This window comes from Lytechinus pictus, chromosome 4, assembly GCF_037042905.1.
Source record: "Lytechinus pictus isolate F3 Inbred chromosome 4, Lp3.0, whole genome shotgun sequence".
Taxonomy (NCBI): domain Eukaryota; kingdom Metazoa; phylum Echinodermata; class Echinoidea; order Temnopleuroida; family Toxopneustidae; genus Lytechinus; species Lytechinus pictus.
Genome location: NC_087248.1, coordinates 31822218 through 31847164, shown reverse-complemented (window position 1 = coordinate 31847164; position 24947 = coordinate 31822218). Strand labels below are relative to the sequence as shown.

Sequence of the window (24947 nt, the reverse complement as noted above, 5' to 3'; positions counted from 1 at the left end):
CACTGTGCTGTGTTGTACACACAATAACTTTCTATAGCTTCGAGGTGGGATCGCCAAACTCCTAACAGAGGTCCATCTAAGTCATATAGCATAGTTTTGACATGCAGTCTCTTCATGACTGCAATATGCAGGCGAGACAACGCTTGGCGTTTGCCTTGTTTATACCTTCGCAAATTTCTTGTTTTATTTTCAGGTATGGGACATGGTCACAGTCATGGTGGTGGAAGTAGCCATGGTCACAGCCAGGGACAAGGTTATGAATCAGTGAAAGAACCTGATGAGAAGGAAGCCTTAGCCAATGGAACCAAGGTACAGGATGGGACCCATGATGTAGAAGCTGGTATAGAAGTCAATCATAAACCTCAGAGGAAGCAGAGTAAACATGACGGTAAGCTAATAAAGGCATTTTGCTTGGTATAATCAGCAATTCATGCAAAAATATCATTGAATTCCACTAAATATTAGCTACCATAATCCTTGAATCTGATTGTTTCAGAGTTAATTTGTTGATGAAAAGCACAGAATGAAACACTGCTGAGAAGGAAGATGGAAGGTGTGTGGATGTTATTAAGGCCTCCACACACGTTACACCTACACTAGTTCACGATCAGATTTTGGAGCATGTCGCATTTTGCTGAAAATGTGAAAGAAAAGTTTTATTTCAAATTAATTGTAGGAATACTAATACAATTTGGGATGATTGCATGCCTTTATTTTGGGGCAAAGGCCAAATTTGTTTCAAATTGAAGCTAATCTTACATGGAGACATTCAATTAGCTTTATATGACACCTAGATTAATCCTGTCATTTGATATTGATCATTCAGCCCGTTTTACAATGACGTCATCAACTGTGCAATGTTGGATCCATACGATTTTTCCATTGCATGCACGCACCCAGACTGCAGGCACGGTGAGGCACCACAAGTAAAACCACTCGTGTTTGCAGTGCGCATGTTGTGTGTACACGACAATCAACAGACCGAGCTTGCACTGCATGAACATAATTATTTTGCATCAAAATTCACAAATTTCATATGAAAAATAATCTATTTTAGGTATCATTTAAACCAAATCATGAATGAATATCATTTGTGCAATGGACAAAATACTTCATTCGGTGAAAGATGAAATGAATGGATCATTTCATCTTTCACCTCATGAAGTATTATTCTGTCCATTGCACTCATAAACATTCATTATTTGTATATATTGATTATGTGAGATTTCGCTTATTATTGGTGAAAGAAAGATGCTCTATTCAATGAGGGGTAGCTGAGTTGAATAGTGTGTACAGTGTATCTTTCCTTCAACAAATGCAAAATGTTGTACCATTGCACCAATACAAATATTCTCTATTCGTCATGTACAACATTTCAGAAGTACAACGAAAATACAGACAATCAATTTTTAGGTGGTCTGTCTATGACAGATCACCTCTTAATTTCGTCAGAATTTTCTTTCTTTCTTTCTTTATTTATTTATTTTTTGCACCTATGTTTGTCGCCAAGTTTTCTCAGAATCGGCTGGATCAATATTGCTGAATTTTTTGTCATGTATAGAGTCCATCATAGAGACGGCATACGTAGCTTTTCAAGGTCACCTGGTCATGATGACGTCATCTACACGCCATTTTGTAAAATTCTTAATTTGATCATATCTACATAACTGATATTCGATAGTCAATCATATTCACATCAAATAAACTTTAGGTCAAAGGTCGTCTGTCAATGTCATCAAAGGTCATGTAAAGGTCATGACGCGCGCGTCAAAGCTAAAAAAATTCTCCAAATGGGCTATAAATTTTTTTGGGTACGTTTCAGGTCATTTGAAGCATTTCAAGATGTTGCGCGCGCGCACGTATGTGCGCGCGTTTTCGTGCGTAACGGCGTTACGTAGCATAAATTCGCTGTTTTTTCTATGCGTATCTATTATTGATATAATTCTGATCAAATTGATACCTCGATCAGCTCTCTACGATCATTAATGAGGGAATGAGCACCCATTGAAGTTTGCAGCACGCATGCGCGTGAGCTCTTTCCATAGGCTCTATATGGGCAAAAACATGCCTATTAAAAATTCACTGTAGCTCTTCAGATCGAACGGGGACCCCCAATTTTTTTTCATATTTCGATAGAATATGAATCATACATATGATTTCATGTCTCATTTGACCCTAACGTATATTATGACGTCATCAAAATGGCGTCGGAAGTCAAAATATCCATTTTGCGTGTTATGACGTCATTATAATTATGCAAATTTGGCTCTAACTCCGTGAATATTGATCAAATTTCGCCCAATTTCTTATATGTTGTAGCTTAGGTCTTACTCTTTCTGAGTTATTGCCTTTATTTTTCATTTTGATAAACGGATCATCCTCAATAATTGCAAATAATAAAGGCGTGTCATTTTTACTCATTTTGCGTGTAATCTCTATGGGACATGACTTTTTCTCAAAACTAGATTCTACATTCCTTTATTTCGTGAGTCATATCTCCATTTTTACTTGTCAGTTATCCCTGAGCTTTTAGTATGTGGTAGCTGAGATTCTAAGTTTTCGGGAGTGTTGCCTTTATTTTTCGATCAGATGCCGGGATCATGCCCGTAATTCACTTGCAAAATTGGATTCGAGATTCTCGTTTTTTTCCTTACGTGTAAAGTCTATGGGAAATATTCTAGCTCAATCGGTTAGGCGTCAGACTTGCATCTCATTCAATCATGCGGGCAGGGGTTCGAGTCCGCGGGTGAACATGATTTTTTTTTTTTTTTTTTTTTTTTTTTTTTTTACTTGCGCACGATCAATTATAAGAATTCTAATAAAGAATAGTTAAAATATTGCAAAATAAAACAGATTATAATTACATTTTTGATATCTAATCATATCCGTCTATCCGCTGTCTATGTTAAAATATATCTATCTGTCTGTCTATCTATCTATCTATCTACATGACATACCTATCTATCTCTCTGTCTAAAGTAATATATATCTATCTGTTTGAATATGTCTCTCTCTCTCTCACTCTATCTATCTATCCATATGTACGTCTGTCTATATTGTAGACCTACAGTATATCTATCTATCTGTCTATCTATCGATCTCTCTCTCTCTCTGTCTAATATATATATCTATCTGTTTAAATATGTCTATCTATCTATCTATCTATCCATCTATCTATCTATCTATTTCTCTAATATATATCTATCCGTTTGAAAATGTCTATCTTTCTATATCAATCTATTTGTCTGTCTCTCGCTCTTTCTCTCTCTCTCTCTCTCTCTCTCTCTATCTATATATCTGTCTGTCTCTCTATCTGTCTATCTATATCTATCTATCTACCTACATGATATATTTATCTAACTATCTATCTTTCTTTCTATCTCTCTATCTGTATGTCTGTCTCTCTATCTATTTTCTATCTAGCTATGTTCTATCTATCTATCGTATATCTATCTCAGAGATGCCAACCCTCCCGATTTCATCGGGAGGCTCCCGAAAATTCATCCCAACTCCCGCCCTTACGATTACCATCCTTATCCTCCCGAAATTACGATTTTTTTTTGCATTGATCGAATTGGATTGGAAGTACATGTATCGTCTGCTGACTTTAGCATGTAGTAACTCCATTACGTTTCGCTGCTACTAAATTCTGTGTGAAAGGCAGACAAATAAGGAGCAGCGAAAAGCTGGTGCATGTGATATGCCCAACAGGAATCCACTGTGCACCAGGCCGGTAGGCCCGGTTAGCTTCGCGAGGCGTGTGCGCTCGCGGCCGCTGGATTTGTCGAGTCGTGCGATGGAATATCGGTGTGTGATTTCGGCGTAATCATGGGTTAATATTGACACGATATGGCGGAAAATCAACAAAAGAAGACCAAGAAATGGTCTCAGAAGTATAAGACTGAATACAGTCTCCAGTACCCGTGTATTCGGAAGTCGGAAAGAGGAATCTACCATGCATTTTGCACAATTTGCAGCGTGGACATTAAAGTTGAGCACGGAGGTCGTGATGATATTCGGAAGCACGTAGGGAGCAAACGGCATACGGACATTGCGAAGACGAGATCTTCGAGCTCCACTAGTACCCTGTTGACTTATTTCACCAAGCAAGGGACCAGCGAGGAGGAAGACGTTACCCGCGCTTTAATAATAATAAAGAGGATAATTCCTCATTATTATAGTTGAACAGGTACTTTTCTTCTATTGTCCCCTCATTTTTTTTACATGTAAAAATGCATATTTGATATTTTTATTTTTATGTCAAAAAAGTGGGAACAATGTTTTTTTAAAAACATGTGAAATGCTCCAAAATAAGGGTCAGATTGCACCAGAGAGCATCTAGAAACCCAGAGCTTCCAGGGTCCTAAGGCGGGCCCTCGACTCCGGCCACAAGGGTCAAGCGCTCCGCGCTCGAGATGTGCGCTACGCGCACATAATTTGGTGTCGGTTGCAAATCCTCCCTAATTCTGATTTCCATAAGTTGGCATCTCTGCTATCTGTTTGAATTTTTGTCTATCAGTCTATCGATCCATTTATCTTTCAATTTAATATATATTTATGTGTTTCAATTATTATGTATGTTTATTTATCTTTCTTATGTGTTTCTATTTAAATATGTATGTCTATCTGACTGTCTATTTATCTTTCAATCTTATATCTACTAATTTGTTAAATTATGTATGTTTATCTACTAGTATTTGTCTGCCTACGACAGACCACCTAATTCGTCCGCATGACGAATTAAAATCTAGTTTCTATTTAAATCTGTGAAAAAAAGAAGAAGAATTATTGAAAATGAAAAGCAAATTTTCCTCAAAAACACATCTGATCTGCAGCAGCAATGCACATTTAGTCAGTAAGCCCTACACGTATTGCATTTGCATTTACTAAGCACAAAATGCATTGAATCCTTATTTTGATTGTGACATCACCTTGTTCCTGACCATGTAAAGGTATATTTTGGACGGTACGTGTGCAACAGTAAAATGTTTGACATTCAGCCTCCCATTTGCTGTCGTTCAAAAAGCTTAGTAGGCGTTGTACAATGTCAAATGTCAAATGTAATACGAACTTAAATTTGATAACTTTAATCTTGACTCCTTGAGAATATTTTACAAAATACTGAAAGAGTTTTTTTTTAAAAAGAACTTGTTATGGCTACAGCTTTCACATTTATTTAAACTTGTGTTAATCTTATCTCTGAGATGTTGCAAAGTCAAAGCATCAGAGTATTTGTTATGTAAACTAATAGTTTACTGTCAAAATTGGGAGAAAGAGAAAAGTGTGTACTCTATATGTTTGGGTACAAAGTATACTGAAACTGATAAAAAGTGAAAAACTGAGAATAAACAAAGAAAGGAAGGGAAAAAAAGAGGAAAAGTGCAAAATTGCATTAACCATATTAACAGGCCTCTACAAAAAAAAATTCATCACTTCCACTGTCGGGCAAGTGATAAAAAAATCTGCTTGCCCGATAGAAAAAACTGCTCAGTCAGTCGGCAGGTCCCAAGAAAGTGGCTTCTTTCATCCAAGTGATATTCATGACTCGAGATGTTTTGCATATTTAATGAGCTTGATGCGGACCAAAACACCTCTTTTCATTCGGTCATTGCTGCTCTAATTGTGCATCAAATTTCATGATTTTGGTATCATTGTAAAGAAGAGGAATCATTCTTTCAGGTCATGTGTTTGAATGTATTTAAAGATTTTGTAATATAGGTTAATATTTCTATCTAAAATATGCTACAAAATAATTATTTTCACCTGACAAAAGTTGCTATTTTCACACTTTATTTTTGTTTGAGCCCAAATGATTTTTAGATCATGATAAAGCTGAATATGTATGCTTTAAAATGGTATAGGTTTCAAAATAAGAAATGGTTTAATCGCGTCAAGATCACACTTTTCATTGGCCAAGTACATAAAGCAGCTTGAAAACAAGAATACTGCACTCTGATTGGTCAAAGAGACCACACACTGGCAAATTCCAACTGTTCCAGTGCCTGGGTTCATGGGAAGGTCACACTTCCCATGTGGTAATCTCCTCAAAATACCCATGCCTGTTGTTCTGTGAACCTTATCCAGCCAATCAGAACTCTGGATTTCATGCAAGTACAAAATTTCAGAAATCTTGTCTTGTACCTTGGTGGGAAAAGTGTGATCTTGACCCGATTAAAAGGTGCCGCATATCAAGAGTGGCATTGTGAGAAAGTACAGAAGTCCAGCTTTATGGATATATATATATCATTGAGGCTCGAAATAAAAAGTTTTGCACAATTTGCAAAAGAAAACAGAGGAAGAAAATACAGTTTTGAGGCACATTTTCAGACCAGAAATTTACTTATTTATCAAAATATTGTATACAAAATAAATGACCAATATGAAAGAATAAAATTTACTCTATCTGATGGTGCAATAATATTTCATTTAACTTGAGGTTAAAACAGGTAAATTCTTAGAGAAAGAAAATCTCACAAATCACAAGATTTTGCAAGGAGGAGGATTCAGCCACGAGATGATTTGGATGAATCTGGCCTTTTTGCTCATTAGCATAGGGACCTGCGGTCTGACTGTGCTTGCCCGATTTTTTTTCCTCAAAAATTCTTTGCTCTTAATTATTCTTTTCTATCCTGGCTGAACTTGGCATTTCTTTTTCTTGACTCTTGTTCAAGTTGTTCTGGTCGCCGATCACGACGACAAAGTCTCCTATTTAGGCTGACGACTCATTGTTTATTTGGTTTGAAGTTGAAGCCGAGTCCTGGCCAGGGTGACCAGATTTCACAAAATGAAATACGGGACAATCGACAAAAAAGATCAAGAAAGAAGGTTACACAGTGTTAGACTTGTGAAAAAAGTACAGAATTGGAAGGGAGGGTGAACAAAAGAATGAAGGAGAGAAAGAAAAGAGATGAATTGAGAAGAAAGAAAGAAAAAATGAAGGGGAAAATGAAGGAAATAATAAAAGATATAAGAAAGTTCTAATAAAAGGATGAGAGAATAAAAATAGATAAAAAGGTTTCCATCATTCTTTGAATTGAATATAGAAAGAAAAAAAAAAAGAAAAGGGAAGATGAATAAATGTGTGAAAGTCAAAATAAAGAAGAGAAAGACAAAAAGAAAGTAAGAAAAAAGGAGGAGGAAAAGAAAAAATGAAGGAAAGAAAATGTTTCCTTCATTCTTGGAAAGAAAGAAGAATACAGGAAGGAAGGAAGGAATGAAGGAAGAAAGGGAAAGAAAGTAAAAGGGAAAAGAATATTAAAGGACAAAATGAAATAATGAAAGAAAGAAAGGAGGGAAGAATGAAGGGAGGCCAGAATGAAAATAAGAAGAAAATAATGGAAGGAGAGATAGAAAGAAAATAAAAACGAGTGGAAGGGAGAAGGAATGAAGGAAATAAAAAAAGGAAATGTAATCAAGAAGGCAAGTAAGAGAAAGAAGGAAAGAAAGAAAATGAACAGAGAGGGAGAGAGAAAGGATCAGGAAATAAAAATAGATATGTAACAAAAAGGGCAAGAAGGAAGGTTAGAAGGATAGAAAATAAAGGAAGAGGAAAAAGTTTTAACTTCAAGCAAATAAAAACAATCCAATCATATAAAAAAAATCCTAATGATATTTGGTGTTTTTTTATATATAAAAAAAAAAAAAAGAACTAAAATGTTTTAGAAATGAATAAAATACGGGACATCAGGTTCTGGCCGAGTCAGTCCGAAGCTTGCATGCATTCAGCTCGAGACTCGGCTGGCTCGCGATCGCTCGTGTACGTCTGTACATGTACTGTAGCGCCGATGTATTAGAGCATGCGCTCAGAGGGCGAGAGAGGGGTTTCCCCAGCTAGCTCCTTCGTCGATTAGTAGCGCATGCGCACATTGTAGTTTAGAAAGTAAGATGGCAGCCCCCATCGAACAGGACCGCTGGCGATAATTTGTCGCCTTTTGTCGGTAAATTAGCGCTTATTTGACATGTTTCCACTGCTTTTTGACTGGTATGACATTGTATGAGAGACAATTGGCCGATAATTGCAATTTATCAAAAAATTATTAAACTTTACTGTCAATTTATCTTTTTCATTTTCAAAATGACAACTTGCCCGATCGGGCAATTGACTTTGAGAAATGCTTGCCCGCACATGATTTTCACTTGCTCCGGGCAAGCGGGTTTGTCGCGCCCTGATATTAAGTAAAACATATCATTGAACGGCAAACAGTGAAAACATATTTTTGTACACTCAGATCTTTCATTGATTTTCTTTTTATCCTCTGCATTCCTAGTGAGGATGCCTTCATTGCTTTGTTAACAGTCCAATCATTTCATTTGTTTCTTGTTGTGTGTCCTTCAGGATAAGTATTGCTTTCAGACAATGTTATGACACTGAACTGAATATTCTTTAGACATTCTAGGCACTAGAATGCTGTATGTAGGGTTTGGCCCCCATCTGGATCTGCCAATGTATACATGACATTAAAAAAAGTTTAAAAAGCAAGAAAGCGGCCGACAACAATTCACAGTACATGTATATAATTTATTCCTGTACTTTATTTTTGATTGCAGCTTCCACGTCACAGCTAAACATGAGAGGTGTTTTTCTTCATGTCCTTGGTGATGCCTTAGGTTCGGTGGTGGTCATAATTAGCGCCCTCGTTGTTATGTTCACTGATGGCGATTGGATCTTTTGCATAGATCCTGTACTCAGCATTCTTATTGTTATTATAATCAGCACAACAACGTGGCCATTATGTAAGTGAATGATATCTATTGTTTGTCATATGATATGTGAAATTCATATAATTGCCCAAGAATATTTAACAATATACCTGTATCTTTATAGGTGATCATCTTTATTTCATGATAAAGTAGATAAGGTACAATTAACCCAGGTTCTTTGCTAGAGGTAATGGGATAAAATCTCTTTCACCAGCAAAAATAGGCAGGGTAATAATTTCAAAAGAACATACCTGTACAAGTATAAGTATAGCACTTTTAAGCAATTCAAACTTTTTTTTTTACATAATATTCTTTGGAAATTTTGTAAGGATATATATGTAAACATTCAAGAAAATTTGATGTGTAATGAAAGATAATGTATGCATGCATAATTCCAGTTGAAATCATTAGAAAAGGAGAAATTCGCCCTGACGATACAATTGGTTTCAATAAAAGCAGAACATTTTGAAAGAAAATATTGGTGAAAGTTTTAAAATGAAAATCTATCAAAGATTTTTAGAGCTACATGTACTTGATGGAATTTTCAAAGTTTTAAATCTGAGACATCTTATCTGAGCAGCTTCCCCATATGATATAAATTCCATTTTTTTTTAATCGTTAAAATTAATGCTACTGGAAGATTATAATTAATTTGGTATGGTAAATAGGCCTACTGCCTGAAAACAAATAATTCTATGTAAAGCCCCCATCACACTTATTCGGAATCAGCAGGAATCAAGCAGAAGCTGGAAAGAAAAAAATATTCAAAAAATCTAGAAATTTTTGGGAGGAACTTATGAATTCACCAAACTGGAGTTGAAATTCAGTAAATTGACCACGTGTATCATCATACACTAGTCAAAATGAACCGCAATGGAGTCAGATTGATAATTCGTGCTACGTTCTTGGACATTCTAGGGGCATTCTAAATATCCTGACTGCATTCTGAGTGCATTCGAAATATTTTTGTTATTTCTTTCGGCCGTCCCGAAGGTTTTGGTCATGTTCAAAACATTCGAGGGATATTTTGGTGTTCGAAGTAGATTTACGGTATTTTCCGGTATATAAACCGCACCTTTTTTCCCGCTTTATAACCTTGAAATTGGGGTGCGGTTTATTCAAAGAAACAACAAATCATCATCAGTGAGCTGACTAAATTTCTTGGGTAATTAAAGACATGAACCAACCAAGAATTATATACTATATTTAGGTGGTCTGTCTATGACAGATCACCTCTTAATTTCGTCAGAATTTTCTTTATTATTTCTTTATTATTTATTTTTAGCACCTATGTTTGTCGCCAACTTTTCTCCGAATTGGCTAAATCAATCTGGCTGATTTTTCTGTCATATATAGAGACGGCATACTAAGCTTTTCAAGGTGATCTGATTACGATGACGTCATCTACGTGCCATTTTGTAAAATTCTCAATTTGATCATATCAACATAACAGATCATCAATAATCAACCATATTTACATGACATAAACTTTAGGTTAAAGGTCATCTGTCAATGTCATCAAAGGTCATGTAAAGGTCATGACCCGCGCGTACGCGCGCGTCAAAGCCAAAAAAATTCTCCAAATGGCCTATAAAAATTTTTGGGTAAGTTTTAAGTCATTTCAAGCATTTCAAAAATTTGTGCGCGCGCACTTATGCACGCGCGTTTCCGCGCGTAACGCAACACAGAAACACAGTTTTTTTTATATATCATTGCATTGATGATATAATTCTGAGCAATTTGATACCTTGATCAACCTTCTACGACCATTAATAACGAAATTAACACCCGTTAAAGTTTGCAGCACGTGTGCGCGCGAGCTCTCACTACAGGCCATATATGGGCAAAAACATGTCTATTGAAAATAGTCCGTTGACCCCAATTTTTTTTTTCATATATCGATAGAGTATGAATTGTAGATTTGATTTCATGTCACCATTGTCCCTCAATTTGATCATGACGTCATCAAAATTGCGCCTAAACTTTCAAAAATGACGTCATCAAATTTATGCAAATTTGATCTGAACTCCGTAAATATTGATCGTTTTTCGCCCAGATTTCGATATGTTGTAGTTTAGAATGTACTCTTTCTCCTCAGTTAACATGAATTTTCATTTTGAAAAACGCATCATGGCGTAAAACAGCGATGAAAAGAGGCATGTCATTTTTCCTCATGGGACATGACTTTTTCTCAAAACTAGATTCTACATTCCTCTATTTCGTGAGCTATATCTCCATTTTTTCTTGTTAGTTATCCCTGAGCTTTTAGTGTGTTGTAGCTGAGATTCTTAGCTTTCGGAAGTGTTGCCTTCATTTCTCGATCAGGTGCCGAGATCATGCCCGTTTTTCGCTTGCAAAATTGGATTTGTAATTCTCAAATTTCCTTACGTGTAATCTCTATGGGAACGTATAATTCCTATGGGGAATATCATGGCTCAATGGATAATGCACTTGACTAGCGTCCTCGGGGGCGCAGGTTTGAGTCCTGGGGTGAACAAGATGATTTTTTTTTTCCTTTTTTTTTTTCTTTTTACCACCTCGTACATGATCCTTTATGACAATTAAAAGGTATAAAAGTTAAAATTTAGCAAGATAAAACAGATTATACTTTTTTCATACTTCAATTGTCATATATTAATGAGACCTTTTTCTCCCCTCATCTCCCGTCTTTCACAACTATTCTATCCATAATGAACATTCCGTTGTCATCATGATGATCATATTGATCTACATGAACATGGAGATAGTGATCATGATGCCGAGAATAAGGACAGACCACCTAATTCGTCCGCATGACGAATTAAATTCTAGTTAATATTAATTTGATTATGTTTTCCTTAAAAAAACCTGGTTGTTTTGTGATGAAAACTTTTTTTCAGCTAAAAATGCATGGAAAATGCTCTTCAATAGGCATGTAATCGTACTCGATCGTAATCGTTTATTTAAAAAGGCAATAAATAATGCCCTTCTTTTTCTCCTTTTTCTCTCATTATTTGAAAAAAATCTTTCTCTTTTTATACCATAATTTTGATATTCAAAGATGCCATTTTAAGGTATCCTTTTCCTTAAAAAAACCCTGGTCGTTTTGTAATGAAAACTTTTTTTTACACCTAAAAATGCATGGAAAATGCTCTACAATAGGCATGTAATCGTAATCGGTTATAAAACAGGCAATAAATAATGTCCTTTATTCTTCATTTATTTTCCTCAGTTTCTCTCAACATTTTTTTTTCCTTTTCCATTTTTAGACTATAAGTTTGATATACAATACTGCCATTTCATTGTCTTTTTTTTCACTTTATTCGACAAAGGAATAATTTATATTCTTTGAAAAATAAAGTTAAAGAATGAAGTAACCATTTTTTTAAATACAAAAATTAGTAATATATTTTTTGATCTTTCAACTGTTCTTTAGGGAAATTGCTAAACCCGATATGCTGTTAAAATCGGTTTGCCAATTTTTGTCTCACCTGCATAGCAGAGTGAGACTATAGGCGCCGCTTTTCCGACGGCGGCGGCGGCGGCGACGGCGGCGGCGGCAGCGGCGGCGACGGCGGCGTCAACACCAAATCTTAACCTGAGGTTAAGTTTTTGAAATGACAGCATAACTTAGAAAGTATATGGACCTAGTTCATGAAACTTGGCCATAAGGTTAATCAAGTATTACTGAATATCCTGCCTGAGTTTCATGTCACATGACCAAGGTCAAAGGTCATTTAGGGTCAATGAACTTAGACCATGTTGGGGGAATCAACATCAAAATCTTAACCTAAGGTTAAGTTTTTGAAATGTCATCATAACTTAGAAAATATATGGACCTAGTTCATGAAACTTATACATAAGGTTAATCAAGTATCACTGAACATCCTGCTTGAGTTTCACATCACATGACCAAGGTCAAAGGTCATTTAGGGTCAATGAACTTTGGCCGAATTGGGGGTATCTGTTGAATTACCATCATAACTTTGAAAGTTTATGGATCTGATTCATGAAACTTGGACATAATAGTAATCAAGTATTACTGAACATCCTGTGCAAGTTTCAGGTCACATGATCAAGGTCAAAGGTCATTTAGGGTCAATGAACTTTGGCCAAATTGGGGTATTTGTTGAATTACAGCCATAAATTTGAAAGTGTGTTGGTCTAGTTCATAAAACTTGGACATAATAGTAATCAAGTATCACTGAACATCCTGTGCGAGTTTCAGGTCACATGATCAAGGTCAAAGGTCATGTAAGGTCAAAGAACTTTGGCCACGTTGGGGGTATTTGTTGAATTGCCATCATATCTCTATAAGTGTATTGGTCTAGTTCATAAAACGTGGAAATAAGAGTAACCAAGTATCACTGAACGTCTTGTGCGAGTTATAGTAGTTTTCAAAATCAGCACTGCTGCTCTATTGAATCGCGTGATGCAGGTGAGACGGCCAGAGGCATTCCACTTGTTTTTTTTAGCCTCCCGATTTTGGGGGTGCGGTTAATACACGGCTGCGGTTTAAATTCCGAAAAATAAGGTAAATGACCAACTGGTGGTCAAACAATAGTCCTTATATTCAGGCCAATTCTGCTTGAATCGGAATAAGTGTGATGGGGGCTTAAAGATTTTGTGAATAATTAAGATATTTTTTTCTTGTAAATAGTGTAAATATGTTCACTAAAAATGATCGCAATTTTCTGCAACAGTAATAAGTAGAATTAGTACTGAATTTGATGTACAATATTGAGAGTTAGTTAAAATTATTGTTTTAAAAACTATGATAATGACACTATTTGGGGCTAGCCTCGATTAGCATCTTGCTATTATGTTAGCTCCAATTACCAAATTTTTTGTTTATATGTGATGTACTATTCCTTGTAATTGTACCTGACAGTGATATTTGGTAATAAGTTCAATTCAATTCAATAATGTGTCTTATGTTATATCCACTGCACAAATAAAATCACTCTCCTCCCTTTCTCTCTTTATACAGTTAAACAATCCAGTATGATATTGCTACAGTCAATACCTACTGGTATCGATATGGATGATATTGACAAGAAGTTGAGAGAAGAGGTATGTTAGGACACATTTATGTCACAGAATTTGTATGATGAGCTTTGTTTTGATACTTTTTGTATGAAATTGGTGTATTTTCCATTAATATTCAGATGAAGTTAGGAGTTTTAACTTGTTATTTCTTTTATGACCTAAGGTTTGTTGATGCTTCAGAAATAGTTAAATCTGATTAAAAGTAATCATGATCTTATTGGTAAAAATTTGTTAGAACATGCCTTCTGCATGATTTGACCAAATGCTGTGGCGTATTTAACCTTCCTCAAATGTAAAATAGTCAGACTTGAATTTTTGTACTGACAACTTTTTTACATGTATTAAGGAGTTGTATGATATATGGTCGCATTTCATAAGTTGGGTATGAAAAAAAGGGTGGCGTATGAACAATTTTCCACACGGTGCCATGGATAAATTGTTGCTACATCACAGCCCCATGGCCAAATTTGTTGTGTAAGGTCTCATTTTGAAGCTAGAACTATAGGCTAAATATATTACTATGAATTAGATCAATACAATATCAGGAACAAAAACTATAGCACATTAAGTTTGAAGTAATAGGGGTGGCGGAGCCGGTGGATGCGGTGAATGATAGAATATTAATTAAACCTAATTAACAACTTACTATAATATGTAATATGACTGTTATCCTCATATTTCTGGGCATTTTAAAGCAGGGAACAACTAAATGTCAAAAAAATTTGACAATTTTGAAAATATGCAGCAATGAAATACATAAGTATTCTGATCTGCAACCTAATCAATTTGTAAACCAGAGAAATTTGATTAATTAACTAATTTGTAATCTTAATTTTTAGTACAAATGTTGTGTATCATTGCAACAAACATTTCTACCCATGATGTCATTTTGCCAAGCATATAAATACAGTGACAGGTATTTTGGGGGCAAAAATGTGAAATTAAATACTGTTAATTAATTAAAATAATTAATATGCATACAATAATAGATAATTATTTGATTTTTGGTACAGATCTAATTATTGATGTTTCAAGATTATAACTGCAAAATACTAGGGTGATCCAATGTTGCATTAACTTTTGACACTATTTTCTGTGCAGCAGGTCCAATTTGAGAAAAACACATTTCAAAATTCACATTTACATTGACGTCTATGTAATAATTAGCTGTTAATTAGTCATTTTAAGAAAAAATAAAGGTATTCGAGACTTAAAACTTTTTCATTATTTAGAGAATGGTAATAGCTATAACATATAAAAAAATAAAATTTTTGACCATTTTTACCCTGTTCGCGAAATTGGATCACCTTATGACATGCGACCACATGAAAATGTCACAGATTTTCATCTTTATTTATTTTGTATTTTTGCCTGTGTCCTTACAGTGTAGCTATATTGACAACATTCATGAGTTCCACGTATGGCAGTTAACGGGTTCTAAACTCATTGCTACACTTCACATCAGTGTGTCATCATTAGAGGAATACGGTGGTGTTATTGAACAAGCCACAAGAATACTCCACCAAGAAGGGATACATTCAACAACCATTCAACCAGAGTTTATTTGTGTAAGTCATTATGCTGTAGAGAAGGAAGAGGAGGAGGAGGAGGAGGAGGAGGAGGGAGGGGGAGGGGGGGATAAATGGATGATCTTGATTGCAATGATAATATTGATGGCAATTGTGTGGTGATGGTGGTGATAATGATGAGAGATTATGATGATGGTGAAAGTTATGATGGTTATTAAAATGATAGTGATAATATTGATACATGTAGCTGGTGGTGGTCGTTGATAAAGATGGTGATGATAGTGATGACGTTGATGATGGTAGTCTATTATGTTCATATTTGTTGTATACCACATCTGTGTCCATCAGGATGATGGGCTCAATGGTCATCTAGGGATCAAAAGGTCAAATGAAATATGATTTTTTTTGTTCAACTTGCTTTCATTATTTCTTCATCAATTTTGTTTACAATTAAAGGGGAATCCAGCCTTGGCCATAAAATGTTGTGTTGGGAAGGAGAAATATAAATGAAACAGAATGGTGAAAGTTTGAAAGAAATCGGACAAGCAATAAGAAAGTTATAGCTGCTTTAAAATTGAGATCACTAATACTATGTAGATTTCAAATTGGCAACTAAGTAAGTAAATTATGACAAGGGGCAAGGACAATTTTCCCATAGGCCATGTACTTTATTATCAGGGATTAGTGGTTTTCTCCTAAGTACCCATTCCCCTGGGGCAGTAATCTAAATGTAACCCAGGTAGTATATTGTTTTATGTCCTCATGAAAGAAAAATATAATTTGAAATAAAACTTTTTGGAAAAATGACATTTTAGCCATAATATGTATTGGAGTACATGGAAGAGTAGTCCTTGCCTTACATCACTATGACATCCCATATGCGGCCAATTTGAAGTCTCCATGGGTATCGTGATTACCAATATTTACAACTTTTAAAAATTCATAACTTTCTTGTTTGTCCAATATTGTTCAAACTTTCACCTATCAACTTGTCTGATTTTTCTTTTCCTTATAAAAACAAGTTTTTATCTGAGTTGGATTCCCCTTTAATACTAATGATCCTTGGGTAATACCTCCTGTATGTTCATTAGGATGATGGGGTTTAAGGTCATCAAAGGGTCAAAAGATCAAGTTTTTGTTACACTTGCTTTTATTATTTCTTTATCAATTGTGTTTAACAATTGGTACATATGATCCTTGGGTAATACCACCTGTGTGTTCATGAGGGGATGGGGTCAAAGGTCATCTAGAGTAAAAACGATGTGAGATATTCTTTTTAAAGTTTTTGTTTATCTTTCTCTCATTTAATCCGGATCAGTTGTATTTAAACTTGGTACAAATTATCCTTTGGTAGTACCACATTTGTGTTCATGAGGATGATAAGGTCAAAGGTCATCTAGTGGTGAAATCAGTCGAGACTTGTAGTTCATGAACCACCTTGTTTCTATTATAGGCCTATATCCATATTAAAGGTCAAGTCCACCTCAGAAAAATGTTGATTTGAATCAATAGAGAAAAATCAGACAAGCATTATGCTGAAAATTTCATCAAAATCGGATGTAAAATAAGAAAGTTAAGACATTTTTAAGTTTCGCTTTAATATTTTTCACAAAATAGTTATATGCACAATTTAGTCACATGCAAACGAGAGAATCGATGATGTCCCTCACTCACTATTCCTTTTGTTTTTTATTGTTCGAATTATACATTATTTCAATTTTTCGCAGATTTGAGAATGAGGACCAACTTTACTGAACCATAAAATGTTAAGCAATGGTAATTCAACATGCTCAGGGGGAAATAAAACTTTGTTTCACAGGACAATGATGAGAAAATTAGAATATTTCATATTTCATATGATAAAATACAAAATAAATAGTGAGTGAGTGATGTCATCAGTTTCCTCATTTGCATACCGATCGGGATATGCATAAAACTGTTTTGTGAAAATAAGCGAAACTTTAAAATGTCATAACTTTCTAATTTTACATCCGATTTTGATAAATTTTTCAGTGTTATGCTTGTTGGATTTTTCTCTTTTTATTCAAATCAACTTTTTTTTGGGGTGGACTTGTCCTTTAACTTTTTATTAGGGTGGAATCGATCTTTAAGGTGGCGTATCTTTGTGAATTGTTGCAACATTTACATGCATGTATGCAACTCTGTGCAATGTGCATACCCGTGACAGAGGGAGGAAGAAATCCAGTCTCCCGAAATTGATGGACAATTCTATGAACTAGTGAACTGGATCAAGAGTGTTTTCTGGACTTTATTTGTGACTTTGCTTTTATAACAGATCAATACAATTTGAAGAATAGAAAAGTCTTAGTCTTCTACAAGCAGAAACCATTGTTCATCTTCATTGTGCAATTCTTGGCCCCGTCTTTAATAAGTTACGATTGATCCAATCAATCATAACTCTATGGAAATCCATCAGTGTCATTTTTTTTTTCTACAGGGAATTCGCACAATCTCCTTAAAACAGAGAATCACACTGAATCTTCAAGAGAAAGATAAATTTATGAATGTACATCATATCTAGAAAATATTTTAAACTAATTTGCATTTTATGTTGACATTGCTGGCCGTCCATAGTTGTGATTGATCGGATCGATCATAACTCTTTGTAAGACGGGGCCTGATATTCATATAGCATACTAACATTCTAGACCTTTCAGAACATTGCAAGCAAAACATGATGATTTAATCCCGGTAATATTTACTGAGCTCTGTTGACACTGATAGGTGATGACATGTACATGTATTTCATTGTAAGTCTATATTGTATTCAAAGTCCATGTTTATACATGTATAATCAGTTAAACTCTGTAGATACATGTAGGTTCTTTCATTCGGCCATGCTATTTGCATTTTCTGAACGGAATGCTCTATAAAGACTTATGAAAGATGAACTGATAATGCCATATCTGAAGGTGACACGATAGGCAAGCTCTCCCAGTTTTTCAAAAATGATAGACAATGGGGTGGCTGATCCTACTGGCCAGGGTTAGACACTTGATCAGATATGGTGATGATATGATAGGAAAGCTGGCTCAGGCATAGAATTTGGGTGTTAGACAATAGGTGATCGTACTAGTTAGGGGTCAGACACTAAATTAGTATTGTGTTAGTGTAGATATTGTGATAAGGCTTGGGAGTAAACATCGATTGTTCGAATGGCTTGCCGCCGATCGCTATTCAATTAGTAAAATTCACACTGTTCGAATGTTCGGCAGATTTCGATTAGACGCTTGAGATCACTCGAATACTCAAGTAATAGTAACAAAATGACAAGATAACAATGATAATAATTGTTTTTGAATACTTTATACAGGTTTAAAAATGATGTTATCGAGGTAATTTGTCAAAATGAACAATAATTGTATCACATTCATAGTTAAACACAAAACTGAAAGAGCTCCGAAAATTTTAATCCCACCCGACCTTGCCCTCGAAATGTACATGTATGTTGTCTGTGTGCTTAAAACATAAAGTACACACACAAGTAGCTCACTTGAGCTGATATGTGATTGGACATTCGATGGCCAATGAAACTTTTTGGGAGACAAAGAAGAAGCCACGTGCGTTCCCATTATCAAGGAAAGGTCATGACTTCAGAAACAAATTGACCCCTCCCATCTCGCTGTGTGTGTGTGTGTGAAAGAGAGAGAGAGAGAGAGGGAGAAAGATAGGGGGTGGGATCGGAGCCAGGAGAATTTCCTTTCATGTTTCAAAACAAAGCTTCCCCAGCCCCTTAAACATTCCGACACACACCACCATCACCTAAGCACAAGTTCTCGACTAGTCTCCCATAATAAACCCAGTTATAGGTCCAAATGATAAAAAAAATTTAATTTTGAAAGATATTTCAAATGAAAAATATTTTGCTAAATATTTTTTTAAATACAGTGTACAGTGTGTAGCATCATGGGCAGTGCCACAAGTGGGGGCATGGTGTGGGCACGAGATGAAAGGCACACCTTTGTGTCTGTCTCAAAGAATACATGTACTTCACAAAAAAGTTGTTTACTTAGACGTAATTCTACTTTAGACTGCAAGGCTGACCTGGACTGATTCATCCATATGCAGGGCTGTGGCACTTGGAGGGATGCATAATACAAGCATTAATTTATGAAAGATTTTTCATTGGAACAATAAACAAAGTTTTAATCTCATTTCATAAAGTTTCTTTTGACATAGAAATCAAAGAGAAGGGGAACAAAAGGCCTACTTTCATTTATGAGAAACAGACAATACTCTTTACCCTCGGTCTTTACCCTAGATGTTCAATAATTGAACCCTGTCTAAATTTGTAACATGTGGCTTTTCCGGAGGATTTCTGCATTAGGGGTCATAAGTAGGTCAACTATTGTAACTTAGAAGACATGGTGATTCCAGTGAACAATTGAATCATTCGATTGTTCTTTCAGGAAATAATTAAATGGTAAAAATGACATTCGTCAAAGGCCTAATTTTGATGATATGATATGCAAGCTGTCCCAACTTTTAAAAGATTGTGTGTTGTACATTGGTGTGGGTAGCCCTTTGCTATTATGGGAAACGTGCAATGCATCTCAAGCGGAAGACCACAAACAGCCACCTTCTATACAATCCTGTCTTGCTTTAGTTCTTATTTTCTTTTTATCAGTATTCAGTGTATATTTTTGGTTATCAAAAACTGCCACTGGATATTCATGGACAAAAAGAAAACAATTATGACCGGAGTGTCTAGAGTAAACGAAGCAGACGTATTTACATGTATACAAATAAATTTACATAACAGCATCAAACTTGTGAATTTATTATTAAGGTTCATAGCCTTCAGCCTGCGCCTACATGTAGGTTATAGGCTACGGTGTGGGGGTTGATCATACCAGTCAGGGTCAGACTGTAATAAATATTGTATCATGGTGGTGATATGGTAGGCAAGCTGATACTAGACAATAGGTGATAGCACCAGCCAGAGTCAGACACTCTGATACCCTTTTTACACAGGATTTTCTTAGCCCCGGACTATCGCTAACCCCGTACTATCCTTAACCCCGTACTATTTTTTTTCTTTTTCACACATGCCAAATTGTTATCGCTAACCCCGGATAAGGAATCCTTGCTTTTCACACACGAAACTCGCTAACCCCGGACTAATGGTTTTTGTCGATCATTCGTAGTACAAGTACTTCACTCGTACCTTTTTACACACGCTACAATTTCCTTAACCCCGTACTATAGATGGGGCCAAATTGCCATTTAGCCCCACCTATAGTACGGGGTTAAGCTTAGCCCACTTTCGTTTTACACTAGCGATCTTAACCCCGTACTATCGCTCTTAGCACCGCAATTGCTGGGATAACCCTGCTTTTTTGCAGGGCCAAATAATCCCGTACTAAAGGTGGGGTTAGCCCACTTTGCAAAAATGCTGTGTAAAAAGAAAGTGGGCTAAGCTTAACCCCGTACTATAGGTGGGGCTAAATTGCCATTTAGCCCCACCTATAGTACGGGGTTAAGGAAATTTTAGCGTGTGTAAAAAGGGTATGAGCGTCCTTCAGCACTTGTTACAATTTAGCATGAGGAATCTTACTATGCATGAAGACTTGTTGTTTACAACCAGTAACCTTCTTACCTTCATAGATTGGCTAACTATGAAAAGCCCTGGCTCAGTGCTCTCTTCTAGAAATTGGAGTTGTCAAATAGTGTTGATTATAAGTACATGTACAAGGAGCTTGGAATTTTTCCTTTAAAAGTCTTATTTTATTATTTTACAATAAAAAATTCAAGGGCTATCAATTTCTGTTTATTATTAAAAGATTTTTTTTTACCAAACTGAAATATATGTAAGAATAAACGCTGCAATGCAAAGGAAAACCTACATACAATAGTAGGTGTACAGTACATGTACTGTATGGTATCCAATAAATGAAAGAGTTTCCAAGTTGTGACCCCCCTTCAAATTTTCAAAGCTACATGTACTTTCATGCAAATTTTACTATCTATGTAGGGTATTGTTGGTATTCTGAATTGCCAAATATGTGCACAGTATTAATGTCTGTGAGGTCTGCTATTCACATGTACATATGTAAATTTATCAAATCTATATACACAGAGGTAACAAATATTTGAACATTAATAAACGGTTTTGTGCAGAATACATGTTGGTTCCATCATGAAATTTCTACAGTGTACATACTATATATTTATTCCTGAAGAAACATAAAATTGTTCAAATAACGAACAACTATATCTTTAACGTTATTAAAAGAAAAGGGCTGTTGGAGAGGTATTGAGGAATGTGAGGGGGGTATGATGCCCCCCTTCTTATCTTGGCTGCCATTCACACGATCAAGCCAAAATTAGGCATTCACATTCTTTTAATACAACATAAACTTCAAGCTAGCATAAAAAGAAAATCCTAAAATATTTCTTTTTTATTATAATATACAAATTTATTTGTGAAAGACATTTGCGTTTTTTGTATTTATCACCCAATTTTTCCGCAAGATTTTAATATTTTATTTTTTCTCCAAATGTCATCTTTATAATCCTGAATATTATTTTTCACAATGTAAACTTTTTTAATTACTTAACTATTTCTTTGCCTTTTCAATTAAAATCATAACAGACCAAAACAACTGAATTTAACCCTAGTTTAATTAGGCTAACCAATTAGAATGAAAAATAATCACCCTATTATGAATTTCATTTCCCATTGTCTTTGTAGAAAAAGTATAAAAATAAGCCATTTTTTGCATCACATTGTATCGTTAAATGTCACGTGATGTTGAAATGCTATCCTGAATTTGGTCTCAAAAGTTGTGCGAGACTTCAATGAATAAAGTTATTGAATTTTGCTGGCCTCTCTTTTGGGCGATTGAGCATTGAGGGGGAGGGCCTTCCTATCTCAGTGTGTAAAGTAGTTCAAGGTCTTTTCCTTGTAATGGATAACACTATCCATTGCAAGTAGCAGTAATCCTTGTTTCTGGTAGATTTTAACTTAGGGTGCGTTTATCCGCCACTTTTTTACCCTATAATCATGATTCCAATCATGATTCAAATCACGATTCTGCAGAATCACGATTGCGTTTAGTCGAAATTGAATATAATCATGATTAGAATCACAAACATGAACTACGAAAAAAAGGGCGTTTGGAAAGACGTTTCTGCAGAATCACGTACGAAAATGTTCGGATAAACGATATCGTGATTTGAATCATGATTATATGACGTCATTGTGTCGAGCTATTTCCGGTTCTTGCCAAGGCGCGCGCCCCACGTTGTCACATCACATGTACGTCGCCGACCTCCAATTAAGTGTCCAACGTTGACCTATACTTCCTGGGTCAAACTGCGCACTGTGATGCGCACTGGATCGGTCCGAATCCGAGGAGAAACAGCGTTGGAACGAAGGTCGTCTAAACCCTGATTCTGTAGTAATTGTGATTCATGTTTGTGATTTGAATCATGATTCCAATCATGATTCAAATCACGATTCTGGCTTGAGGTCGGATAAACGCAGCCATAGACAGATAGACATTGTCCTCATTGATACGAGAGAAAAGAGATTAATGGGATATCAGTGGCATGCATCAGAGCGGTCCAGTATGGTTTGAGGGCTCTGTTTAGTCTGCACTCCCAAGAAAGTGGTCTGAATAGCAGCCTATAGAGAACCCTAGCTGTCAATGACTTGTGTACAAAATGCCCCTCTAGTCTTGAAAATTGATACCAGAATTTGTATTTGTGGACGCGTTGTGGTCTAGTGGTTCTGACTCTCACCTTCTAAACAGAGGGTCGTGGGTTCTAATCCTAGCCATGGCATGTTTTCCTTCAGCAAGAAATTTATCCACACTGTGCTGCACTCAAGCCAGGTAAGGTACATGTAAATGGGTACCAGCAGGAAATAATTCCTCAAAGAGCTGTGTGCACCTGAATTGGTAGCCTAGCTTAGCCCGGTAATGATAATAGCAGGGCCCGCTGGGATAACAGTTTTCTGAACTGAAGTGGCTACCCTGGGTAAATACATACTGTTATTATTATTATTATTTGTATTCTTGTGTGCAGACCCACTGTTTGATGAAAGTTTCATTGAGGTAGGGTCTATGCCTGAAGACTAAGCTCTGTTCATTCTGGTATGCCAGGTTGAATAGTATTAAATGGTCAATCTGAATTTACATACAATAAAGTGTTGTGGACATTGAGTACCCTTTTCAACCATTAAAATTCAAATTTGACATTTTTATTATCTATCACCCTCTTTCTAATATTTTAACTTTCTTATTAAAAAGTTCTTTTGAGAACTGATAAAAAGAAGTAATGATTGGATGTACATGTAAGAAAATTTCAGACAAGGATTACATACCCGGGGGGGGGGGGGGGGGGGGGGGCACTCAGTATATAATGCATAGTGGGTATGTGCGGAGGGGACCCCCATTTTTACACTCAAATTTCCGTTCCAAGGCATAGCATTTTTGTCTTATTGAGAAAAAGAACAAAGAAAGCCGCTCCAAAGCATAGCATTTTCTTCTTATCGAGAAAAAAGAAGATAGAAATCCGCTCCAAAGCTTCGCATATTTTTTGTTATGCCGTTCCGGTCGCATTGATCTGCTACAATGAGCTGCAATTTTGGTGAAAAGCAGCCGCAGAGCGCTGTCCGACCATCGCCTCTGCGCGAGCACACCCGGCGGAGGCCGCGCTAGCTGCATCAGGCACGCATGCCCGTTCCATACGCACTCACACGTTGGCGATCCGTTCCAAGGACCCCCGTTTTCACAAACATTTGTAGTTCCTAAGCCCGTTCCGAGGACCCTCCTTTTTACAATAAGCCCGCTCCAAGGCCCCCGTTTTTTGTCTCGCCCGCGGCACAGCCCTACCACTTTTTTGGTTGAGTGCCCCCCCCCCCCCCCCCCGGGCTTACATACAGGCCTATTTCTTAAAATTTTCAGCCCATTCCATGCCTTATAAAATACGTTGTATATTAAAGGGATCGTTTAATTGAGCAGCTGATTTAAAAAATTCGCAAACTGAGCTGAAACATGCGTATGAGTGCCTGTATTTGTCCTCAAAAACCCTGAAACAGACCACAATATAGGATGAAAACTCTAATTTAGATACAAGTAGCAATTTATTAGCCTGATTTTGAGAACCGTTTTAGTAGACGGGTTCAGCTTATGACCAGTTTTCTCCAATTCAAAAAGTCCGTTGGCTATTTTGACTGCCTTCTGTTGTGTATATCTCCTATACACACACTATTAGCTGCACTGTACATTCAGTGTAGGGCCTATACCTTGTACACACTGTATATAGGTCATGCTGTGTTCATCTATAATTAATGTGTTGTGGTGCACAGATTCCCTGTATACACATAGTCATTGAAACCAACTCCCAATTATTTCAAACTTTGTTTTACATCTCCAAGGTTTTAAAATTGATCCTGTAAATATAATACTTTGAAACTTTTGGGATGGTATTTTTACACTATAAGCCTAATGTTTAGCCCATTTTCAGGAACCAAAAGGAGAATTTTTTAAATCAGAACAAAGTGAAATGATCACTTTAAAAAGACCCCCTCAAAAAAAGCTTGTACATGTATATATTTAATTTTGATCAGGCACCCCTGTATCAAAAGAAAGTTTGATATGCTATCACTATAAAATTCATCCTATATAAACCTACTTTTATTCCATATCCTCTACATCAAAA

At 36.0% G+C, this 24947-nt stretch overlaps 1 protein-coding gene across 1 annotated transcript in view; it reads left to right on the top strand.

Moving 5' to 3' along the window:
• The window catches only part of LOC129258700 (proton-coupled zinc antiporter SLC30A1-like), a 33403-nt gene that overhangs the window by 7236 nt on the left and 1220 nt on the right, over positions 1-24947 (top strand). The window contains exons 3-6 of the mRNA XM_064098833.1: positions 194-388; positions 8548-8733; positions 13670-13752; positions 15114-15296. Of these exons, the coding sequence (XP_063954903.1) occupies positions 194-388; positions 8548-8733; positions 13670-13752; positions 15114-15296 (647 nt within the window). The remainder of the gene's footprint in view (positions 1-193; positions 389-8547; positions 8734-13669; positions 13753-15113; positions 15297-24947) is intronic.